The sequence below is a fragment of the Thermobia domestica genome, chromosome 7 (assembly GCF_964235325.1).
Source record: "Thermobia domestica chromosome 7, izTheDome1.hap1.1, whole genome shotgun sequence".
In the NCBI taxonomy this organism is placed as follows: domain Eukaryota; kingdom Metazoa; phylum Arthropoda; class Insecta; order Zygentoma; family Lepismatidae; genus Thermobia; species Thermobia domestica.
In genome coordinates this window covers 40389973-40402025 of record NC_137460.1, presented here as the reverse complement: position 1 = coordinate 40402025, position 12053 = coordinate 40389973, and the positions used below count along the sequence as shown (strand labels likewise).

The window sequence follows — 12053 nt, the reverse complement described above, 5'->3', positions numbered from 1 at the left end:
TGCAAAAATCGTATGAAATAACTAACGATCTTACCACTAGTAAAAAGCGCCCATACTTGGATAAAATTCTAATTGCGCTTTTTATATTAATATTGAGAATGCTGAACCCAGTGGAACTGTTGTCAAACATATCTGCCCATGGAGTCACGAAAAAAAATTATCTCAAATTTGAAATATTTATATGAGATACAGGATATTTATATACAAGGAAAATAAGTGTACTAGATTTTTGCAGGTTTCAAAAAGATATATTTAAAACAAAACTTTTACATGGTTACATTAGGTTCATACTATTTCCCACGTAGTCACCATCCCTATCGTTGCACTTACTAAGACGAGGGATCAATTTTTATGCCTTGGTCAAAGAAGTCTACGCCACTTCTTTGCCCAATTCTTCACCTCCACCTTCACTTCCTCGTCAATTGAAACTTTTTTCTCCTCCATGTACACTCATGTCCAAAATATGTTGTTGTAGGAATACAATTTGATAACGAATTCGCCCGATGTTTCTTATAATGTTAGTATCTGTATAATCGGCAAGACATGTGTGTGACAAATTTCATCTCAAAAGTGCAGTAAATAAGAACAATAAAACGAAAATAAAACTTTCTTGTCCATTTAGCAACATTTTGTTTTACTCATTCTAATTTTCGTACTTATAATTCTTTTCCTATGAAATTTACCACAAATATACATTTCCCGATTATACACATAGTATCAGTATTAAAAGTACCCTGCAAAATTATTATCAAATTATATTCTTACAAGAAGACAGTTATAGATATGCGACAATCATTTTGGACATGAGTGTCCATCTTCAAGGAGGTAAACAGATGATAGTTTGAAGAAGCCAGGTCAGGGGAATGCGCGAATCAGTCAAAATCGACTGACTTCCACTCCTTTGCTCATCGTGCACTTCAGTACGACTGTTTTTAAATTCACGACACCATTTAAGCACACACGTACGATTCATAATTCCTTTGCCATAAGCTGATGTGATCTCGTTAAAAGCTTCAAACGAAGATTTTCCCCCTTCATAACGAAATAACGGATAACGCTGTGAATCTCGCATTTGGCGGCAGATCTTATCGACATCTTTCACGGGAGACGTTACTGTGGCCACAGTTTTGGTTGTACTAACGGGTGATTGGGCTCGTTGGAAAGGGTATGAGCTAAGCTACAACACGGCAGTGTGAACAACATAGCAATAACAAATTCTTTCTGCCCGCGAGGGCGTTAGTGTACTTATTTTGTGGACGTGTCTCGTATATTTTTCTAAAAGTTCCATGGAAGTGTATGTTTAAAAATAGTTCCGTTGAATGTAGCGTTTTCACATTAGTATAAAAAGTACAATTATAAATTATACAAGCGTGGACATTTTTACTACTGGGATAAATGGAACTTATAGCCACCAAATTTGAGGGAATTTTTCTCCTTACTCCATCGACAAACATGTTTAAAAGAAGTTCCATTGGATGCAGGATCTTTAAATAAATATTAAAATACAAGCGTCGGTATTTTTACCATAGGCATAAGCGTTACTTCAAAAAACTCAAATGTAAGGTAATTTTTCTCGTGAACCCATGAATGGATATATTTAAAAATAATTTCACTGAATTGAACATCCTGACACTAATATTAAAAGAGCAATCAGAAGTTTATCCAATCTTGGGCACTTTTAGTGTTAACTCTTCGGTTTGAATTTTTTCAACCCCTAAATGTTAGACAATCCTGATTCACACAAGAGTAGAAATGGTTGCATATCTAGAAAGGCATTAATCTTTTAGCTATCATTTGCCACTTAACGCTAAACAGCGAAGTAACTATTAGTGAAACGTATCTTATATTAGTTACCAATGGTTCCTTCGAAAAGTAGTCAGCCTAGGCAGGTGGCCAACTTACAGAAAATCAGTGTATTTTGAAGTAAAAATCAAAATAGATTACATTTCTACGTATTTCTACTTCAGTAACTAATTGTAATGAACGAATAACTGCCTTAATAATCAAATAATTGTTCACAAAATTATTGGAAGTTAATAATGCTAGGGTTATTTTTTTTTTTAAAGTAAAGGTCCGTTCGAGAATACCGTTTTAAATTTCAGGTTAACTTGAGAATGAGTGCATTCATCTGGTTTTCGGCATCCTTTGCGGACAATCAGACGCCATTTGCATTAACAGCATCAGTTTGTGTGCTTCTTAGTGTGAGGTTAAAGTGTTTAACAATACCGAGCTGCCTGCTGACTGTGAAATATAGTCGGTCATCCAATTTCTAACAGCAAGAAACAAAGCTGCTCCGAATATTCATCGCCAGAAATGTAAGATGTATAGTGACAGTGAAGTGCCGAAATGGGTCACATTGTTCAAAGTAGGTCAGAAAAACGTAACCAACATAAACCTCAAAATTTAATTAAATTATTTGTGTGGGAGGAATTCAATCATCCCTATCTGAAGATCTTCCTGGTTTAGGCACTAATGCAATTTTAAACGACCGTGAACAAATGACCATAATCGCAGACAGCAATGTTTTATTAGAGATGTATCCAAAAACTCATTATTTGCAACGTTAAATCTTTAAGTCGGAAAGAAAATTACTCGTATGTAGAAAAATAATGAATTGCATGTAAATTCAGAAAAGAAATGTTTCCTGAACAGTGTTTACTTGTTTAGTTCTTATTGAAACAGGGACTTAAAAAATAACCCTCGTTGATTGATCAAATAATGATTTCAATTATTGAAGCATTCCACCAAATAACGCTGTATGGTATATTTAGGAGTGTCCTAAGTTGCTAGTGGAATCATGTTGTGCAGGACATGACTGACGTATATATGTTGAAAGGCTTGTTCCTCCATAGCTCAAGATAAGGCACTAGTATGATGGTAAACATTAAGCGGAACAACGTATATATACAAACTTAACTACGTTTTTACATTTTCCTCGAATTTAGTGAAATGTGCCGTACAACGCTTTTATTATTAGATTGGATGATAAATTGTTCGAATGAAGTTAATAATTAGAATGATCATTAAAATAAACAACAAATAACTCAAATTATTATTGGGATAAACTAAAAGAAGTTCGAATAATTACACAGACACACACAAAAAATAAAAGTTCTGCGCACCGGACCCCAGGATATGGATTCGATGTATTTTGTCATACAGAACCAAAATTTTAAAACCCCAGGATGTGAATTCGATGTATTTAATTATACAGAACCAAAATTTCAAAACCCCAGGATGTGAATTCGATGTATTTTGTTATACAGAACCAAAATTTCAAAACCCCAGGATGTGAACTCGATGTATTTTGTTATACAGAACCAAACTTTCAAAACCCCAGGACGATTGACCGTACCAGTTTTGTTTTATGGGCGAAAAACTCGTGTCCTCCCTATCCAGAATTACTCAAGATTTTCGCCCGTAAATCAATTGTCCTGGGGTTTCGAAATTTGGATTCTGTGTAACAAAATAATCGATACTATATCCTGGGGTCTGGTGCACATAACTTTTGTTTTTGAATGTGTGACTGCGTCATTAGATGAAAGGAATCATAGAGTATTTATTAAATTAAACTATAAATTGTTCAAATAAATATTTTAGAGTAAAATAATAATTTTGGAATAACTACTGAAACAAACAAGAAATAGCTAGAATAGTCATAAGAATGAATGAACCAAAAATAGTTCTAATAATTATTAGGATAAATAAACATTTAATTGTTGGAATAATTAGAATAAAGAATATTTGAATAATAATACTAAAATTATTCAAATAATAATACTGTAAAAATTTTTACAGCGTTGCTTCATATATTACCATAGACACAAATAGCACAAATAGAAAGTGCTTAATTTGTATACCTCTTAATAAACACTAATAATAATTAACATATCTTTCCAAACATTATTCATTTTATTCATACGTAGAGAAAAAACATTGCTTTTATTTACAATAAGTCAAATTGGAATTGGCTCGTAACATTTATTTTTTTATCTTTTATTATTCTCAACATTTAGGAGATGGAACTAGCACGTACCCATGTTCGTATACCTTCGGTGGTTATGAACCCTGGTCAGAGCCAGAAACTAGAGCCATAATCAGCTACTTGCAGGACAATATTACTAATTTAATCTACTTTTTCAGTCTTTATGCGTATGGACAGAGAATTTTGTTTCCCCATACTAGGAACGAGAGTGAAATCTCCGATTATCCTCGCTTTGTAAGTATTGTATAACTTTCTAAAAAAATAACTTTTAGAGTTAAAAATGCTTATCGAGTATCCCATTCTTTAGCCCGACTTAAATTCCACCCTGAAAATATATCAATCTTGCTTAAATCGTAGAAAATTTATAGGAAAATTTGTATGTGCAGCTAGCCTATATGTAGAAAAAAGTTCACGTATCCTGTATGTTATTTTGTGGTAGCAAATAGATCCGTTATTGCTAGAGTTACGATTCAATTGTATTATACTGGTTACACACTACCTAGAATGGAATGGCCAATGACAAACGATGAAAAAGACGATTAACCAATCAAGGTGTCCAAATTAATTCCTAGGTGCCTCCAAAAAATGGCTGTCATGTCATTACTCGTATAGCTTCAATACTTCAATTTACTTTGGTAGACGCTGGAACTTGGAACTTCATTCCGAAGAGCGTGAAATATCGTAGGTTTATCCGATTTATTGTGGATTCACCCGAACCGATATATATACAGGGTGGATCATGTTAATGGGAAGCGTTTAAAATGGATTTGTGGAGCATGTTGAACACAACATTTATCACCAATTATGTGGGGAAAAATTGCTAAAGGACGTAAATTTTGCACTGTGTTCAGTGTTCGAAAATTATATTTCTTAGGCATCACCTTGATGAAATCATTCTTTGGCTCTAACAATCATGTTCAGCATAGCATGGTAGAGGGTTTAGTCAGAGATGGCTTCTATCTCCCTTCGGATGCTGCCCGTTAGTTCATTGCTGGTAGTGGGCTTTGTGGAGTACACCTTCTCTTTTAGATAACGCCACAGGAAATGGTTCGGTGGAGTTAGATAGGGGAATCTGAGTGGCCAATGGATATAACCAAACCTGGAGATGAAGAGTCCCGGAAAATGTCGTCGAAGGGTTGTCATCGATACTACTTCAGTATGACCAGTGACACCATCCTACTGCATCCATATGTCCCTTAGGCCAAGTCGTCTAATTTCGGAAATAAAAATGTTCGTAACATCGTGTTGTACCGCTCAGCGGTGACTGTGATGGTGTCATTATATTCGTTTTCAAAAAATAGAGACCTATTACACAGACATGACTTACTGTACACCACACAGTGACTTTGGCACTCTACAATGACGTTTCATATAACAGTGGCGAATTTTGTCTAGACCAGAATCGACCAGTTTTATTTATTGACATAATCACTGAGGTGGAAATGAGCTTCGTCGGACGTGATAAGGTGTTGCGCAAAGTCATTATCTTTGCTCATTAGCTAATCATAGAATGTGGTTCCTTAAACCTTATCTTTGTTGAAAATTTTCGCACTACATGTTGCTTGTATGGATGCAGCTGTAATTCCTTTTTAAGGATTTGCCACTCACTGGTACATAAAATATCCACTTGACGACACAATTGTAGAGTTAACTTCTTTGGACTTTCGTCCATGGCATTGGACACACGTTCTGTTTATTGCACTACGTCACGATTAAGATCTGCTAGGAGACCGTTAATTGTTCCCGTTTGCAATCTCACGATGATTAACAGCACGAGTATTACCTTTCGGGATGATGCTGCCTGTTTCTTAAAATGTTGTTTGAAACGCTGTCGTGCTATAATGATGGAGCTTCCAGTACTGAAGAACGCTCCACGACGTACGAAATTTCAACGGCTGTCCACCTTACGATGATTCCCTGCAACAATGAAAGAAACATGTATCAATAACTTTCCCCCTTCGCTTCCTGTTAAGCTATATGAAAAACATGCATGACTATTATTACTTGCAGTATTCAAAACATAAATATGTCAGATCAATATGACTCATACATATATAATCTTACTTACAGTAATCCAATCTTTGGTTTGAACATTGCTTTACACACATACCATCTGATTCACTATGTGGCACTCTGCCTTAGCGTGACACTCTATCATACGTTCTCTCTAAGTCGATTTAAACCATATGAAAGTCCTTCCGGTATTCTCTGTACTTTTCAATTAGTGCCAATATCGCATCCGTTGTCGATCGTCCTGACATGGAACCAAATTGTTTCTCTTACTTCGATCTATTGAACAATCTTGCTTCTATCACTGTTTTCCAAAGCTTCATTGCATGGCTGAAAAGTTTTATTCCTTTGTACTTGCCACATTCTTGCATTTCTTTGTTTTAAAAAACGGTACATTGTAGCTGTTTTTCCATTATTTTGGCATATTTCCTCTTTCCAATTTCCTATTAAAATGTCGAATAAACCACTGTACTTTTTTTTATCTAAACTTTTTCATGCTTCTATAGGGAGATTATCCAGTCTGAAGCGTTAGCACTTTTCATCTTTTTCATGGTATTTTGTACCTCTTCCACGGTCACAGTTCGAACCAGTTCCTGATTCGTAGATAGATTTTCGTAAGTTTCCCTAGGTTTTCTTCGATACCAGAATTTAGCACGATACTAGAATTAATCTAGAACTTTTCGTTCTGCATCATTGTGTTCCGCCAAATAATTCTAGGGAAATGCGTTCATGCTATAGACTAAAACAATTTTTAACACGGAGGCAAAGGTTTAATTTTAGGTCTCACCTGCAAAACTGACGTAAAGTTAGGCTGGATATCTACCTGAGTTGTATTTATATCATTCCCACACTCTATACAATGGTGATCCAAAATCAGAGGGGGTTTCTCAGAACTACGGTCTAAATATTTGGTTAAAACATTAGAAGCAATTATGTGGTAGGTTTCAAAAACTGACAATTTAAGGTCGAAAACTAGCTGCTCAAGTGGAAATTTGTGATGGATCCTAAGGGAACGAAAAGATCCAGAAAACGTTGTAATACAATATGGTGTGACGAAATTAGGAAGCAGTGTGGAGTAACGTGGAAACGAATTGCCGAAAATAGATACGTGTGAAAAAGAATTGGAGAGACCTTCATCCAGCAGTGGATCGACAAAGGTTGGGAATTATACATATATATATATATATATATATATATATATATATATATATATATATATATATATATATATATATATGTGTGTGTGTGTGTGTGTGTGCACGAATGCCCCCCCCCCCAGCCATATTGGCCAAGTTACACTTATGCTGACATGTATCTGTACCTCTGCAAATGAAATTATATTGTATTTTTTTCTTTAAGTTGACATTTTTAAAAGTATCAACTTCATTATACAATACCAGGACATCAATAACTAAATGTCTGTTTCTTTTTCCTCCACAGATGCAATTGTGTCAACGAGCTATAGCACTTATAATGAAAAAACACGATAAATTTTATACATGTGAATCTGTGAGAAATGAATGTAAGTATTCAGTAACATTTTTAAAAAATGGAGGAAGAAATAAATTAACCAGTGTTGGCTTTTAAGAGAAATTGTATTAGTAAAAATTTGAATTTCATCGCTAGAAGCCAAGGAAAGAAAGCTTCGCACAGCTTAATTTTATCACTCACTACAAGCTAAGAGACAAAAAGCTTCATACAGCTTAATTTTATCGCTACAACCTAAGAGAAGAAAGCTTTACACAGCTTAATTTTATCACTAATAGCTAAAAGGAGAAAGCTTTGCGCAGCTTAATTTTATCACTACAAGCTAAGACAAGAAAGCTTTACATAGCTGAATTTTATCACTATAAGCTAAGAGAAGAAAGCTTCATAGTGTTTAATTTTATCACTACACGCTAAGAGAAGAAAGCTTCATTCAGCTTAATTTTATCACTACAAGATAAGAGAAGAAAGCTTCATAATGCTTAATTTTATCACTACAAAGTAAGAAAAGAAAGTTTCATAATGCTTAATTTTATCACTACAAGCTAAGAGAAGAAAGTTTTACACTGCTTAATTTTCTCACTTTAAGCTAAGAGAAGAAAGCTTCACACAGCTTAATTTTATCACTACAAGCTAAAAGAAAGCTTCATACTGTTTAATTTTATCACTACAAAGTAAGAGAAAAAGAAAGCTTTACGCAGCTTAATTTTATCACTGTGAGCTAAGAGAAAAAAGCTTCATACAGCTTAATTTTGTCACTACAAGCTAAGAGAAGAAAGCTTTACACAGCTTAATTTTATCACTATAAGCTAAGAGAAGAAAGCTTCATAATGCTTAATTTTATCACTACAAGCTAAAAGAATAAATCTTTACACAGCTTAATTTTACCACTATAAGCTAAGAGAAGAAAGCTTCATATAGCTTAATTTTGTCACTAAAAGCTAAGAGAAGAAAGCTTCACACAACTTAATTTTATCGCTACAAGCTAAGAGAAGAAAGCTTCATTCAGCTTAATTTTATCACTACAAGCTAAGAGAAGAAAGCTTCATTCAGCTTAATTTTATCACTGTAAGCTAAGAGAAGAAAGCTTCATACTGCTTAATTTTATCACTACAAGCTAAGAGAAGAAAGCTTTACATAGCTTCACAGAGCTTTATAAAAGAAATAGCACATTAAGTAAGTTTTCTTTCCTTAGATTGTAGCGATAAATTTGAACTTCCCTCTAGAATCGACACTGTAATTAACTATATGTCTTCTATTTTCCTAGATTAAAACTACTCCGGGACTTGCTAAAGATACTTTATATCCTGCAATGACATTTTAAGTGCGCACAATATCGATTACCAGTAATATAGCAGAAAACCTAATCCGAAGTTTCGATTTGGTGACTTTTAAGATCTTAAATAGTAAGGCCAACAGTCAAAAACGATCATTTTTGAGAGCTCAATGCACATTAGACATACCTGGCTGTCGAAATTTATTTCAACCTAAGTACCGATCTAGTCACATCGGGTCTCGCTGTAAATGCAAATAATCACAGTTTTCAATCGCGTTTCATTTTCTTGTGTCTGTACTTATTGTATTTTTTATATGAAATCAACGACTGACAGTAAGTAAATTTCAACTATGTAAATAAAATGTAATAAAATTGGATTGTTTTAAAATTATTTAAACATTTACCATTTCTTTATTCTATCCTTTTCAATTTTAATCGCAAACATTAAAAATCTCAAACATTTTTTTCTTACTTTTTAAATCATTTTCCTTTACATAAAACAAAGGTAGCTAAACTCGCTTGCTCCATTTTGTTTTATCCAAATTTCTCTGGGGCGATATATAAATTTAATTTTAAGTGTGCATTGCAAGTTTCCTTTTTGTTTGATGTAAAATAAATAAATAAAATATCCAATAAAATGTAATAGTAAATTTATTTTGTCATTAATTTACCCAAAATTCAAAATCAGCGATCTAAAAAAAACCGTCAATATAGATTTAAAAAAAAATAAAATTGTTTTTAGCACAAGACTGTCATAGTGGATTCAATATTTCATATTTTCAAAAAGTGTGTGAAATTCGAAATCAGCGATCTCGGAGACTCTGGACACCAAATTTAATTGAAATCAAATTATTTTTCATTACGTCCACCATATTGGATCCATAATTTTGTTTTCCTTTGAGTTATTTTCAAAAAACGACATAAAAAGCGACATCAGCAATCTCTACACTGACAAGGGAACATCTTATATTGATAGTAGCGTTGCCCAATCAAACAATGTGCAATCGATAGAGGAGTGAAGAAAAGTGAGAAATTTAAAGTTTTACGGGCTGACACCCAGAAACACAGGAGATACAGAGGAAAGAAGGATCTAGAATCATGTGAAGATAGCAATGCAAAATATACTGACACAGAAAGAACTTAAAAATGATTAAAGTAATCAAAATGGCATTTGCACAACAACATAGTAAGCAAACATTGTACCCACAGACATGCTCAATAACATCATATGTAATGCAGTGTTGCCAACTGAGCACAAAATGAAGTTTTGTTAAATGGCACGGAACACATATTATAACATCTAGCAAATCTAATTATGAGTAGAGCCATACCTGTGAAGTCTTGATGTACAGTGTTGACAACGTTTGAAGATAGGCCTATATGAGTTCCTAGCCTCTATATGAATCTCGGATATAGAGGAGTACATACAGTGATACAATATTACGTGCAGCAGAAAAGTGAGCCTGCTAATCAATTGTCAATCCAAGAGCATGCATTATTTCAATTTTGTGTGTTGTGTTTGATACTGTTATGATTTTCAACCTGGGAAAACTGTTTCGATACTTTGCTGCGTGCCTTATTATCGTACTTCAGTGATTATATTCTTGTTTGTGGTCTCATATTTTGGTTTTAACTAGTTCGAATTGTGTACTGTCTGTACTCTTCTACATCCAGGCTCTATATAGGAATTCATATAGGCCTATCCTCAAACGTGGCAACATTGTATATCAAGACTTCACAGGCATGGTTCTACTCATAATTAGATTTGCTAGATGTTATAATATGTGTTCCGTGCCGTTTAACAAAACTTCATTTTGTGCTCAGTTGGCAACACTGCATTACATATGATGTTATTAAGCATGTCTGTAGGTACAATGTTTGCTTACTAGACTGTTGTGCAAATGCCATTTTTATTACTTTAATCGTTTTTAAGTTCTTTCTGTGTCAGCGTGTCTTTTGCATTGCTAACTTTACATGATTCTAGATCCTTCTTTCCTCTGTATCTCCTGTGTTTCTGGGTGTCGGCCCGTAAAATTTGGGATTTCTCACTTTTCTTCATTCCTCTATCGATTGCATATTGTTAGATTGAGCAATGCTACTATCAATAAAAGAAGTTCCCTTCTGAGTCTTGTAAAGACTAATATGTTTTCGACTTTTGATCACATTTTGGAAATTGGGACCACTATAGGGCGGTAGATCTGATCACAAAGTAGATAATAAGCTAAAATAAAGCTCACTCCTTAAATGACCCAATAACTTGGGTGGAGGTAAGGCTACATCTTCTCCGACTTCGGCATTTAAGTTGACGATTGTAGTCAGTACCGCACCTTTACTCCTTCCTCACTAGGTTGACTTAGATATTCATTTTGGAGATTCTGAGTGAACTACTGAGCCGCATTGCAACGAGGTAGAATAAGAAAATATTACTTCCTTACCGGGATGGATCAAACCAGACCACGCCTCCCGACTGCATCACCACAGTTTTAAGCAGATACTGCAGATGTAATGGAGACCAAGGTGTGAACCCGCTACCCACCACCGTCGCCTCTACAACAGCTTGCAGCTGCTTTGGCGGAAGAATGGTACAACATCCCTTTGATAGCCATACGTGACCTGTGTTTCTCCATTCCTCATTGACTGCAGGCCGTTCTGCGTGCAAACGGTGGTCCTACTCGTTATTAATAAAGGTAATGTGCAATTTTTCAGATGTTTCCATATTCTTGTCTAGTATGCTTATCTGAATGTAACCATTTATTATCCAGAGGATTTATACAAAATATTGACTCGTGCCTTCGAGCAGTAAAATGTTTCTGCTCTATTATTAGCATTCCAACTTGAAACATCCCGTTTTAGGTCACAAAAGTCAAAAATAAAATAATTTATAACAAACCGTTTTCTTTGGTTATGTTAGCTAAAAAAAAAAAAAATTTCAATTCAAGCATGCGCAACAAATTTTATCAAAAGATTCCAAATTCTTGTTAAGTGGCTAATCAAAATGAAAGACGACTCGACGTTATTAACTTACATTAAATGGAAAAAAAAAATAAATCTTACATATGCTTGACTCTATGAGCAGTATTCGAAATTATAAAATTGAGATTTGGTCGTGATTGTTTATTTGTGCCAATCAGTCAACAGTTACATTGTAATTAACAAGAGCAACAGAATAAAGTCTGTTAAATATTTGCCTACATCGCAGTGCATTCAAACAATTACGATATTATGTTATTACATTGGCTTAACTTCAACCTTGTATCGATTTTTCACATTTCCATATCTATACAATATATATATATA

At 34.3% G+C, this 12053-nt stretch overlaps 1 protein-coding gene across 2 annotated transcripts in view; it reads left to right on the top strand.

Moving 5' to 3' along the window:
- LOC145688857 (carboxypeptidase B-like) overlaps window positions 1-12053 on the top strand; it is a 59914-nt gene that overhangs the window by 37056 nt on the left and 10805 nt on the right. For both annotated transcript variants that reach the window (XM_081763026.1, XM_081763025.1), the window contains exons 9-10: window positions 4017-4219; window positions 7436-7517. In XM_081763026.1, coding sequence (XP_081619152.1) covers window positions 4017-4219; window positions 7436-7517 — 285 coding nt within the window. The remainder of the gene's footprint in view (window positions 1-4016; window positions 4220-7435; window positions 7518-12053) is intronic.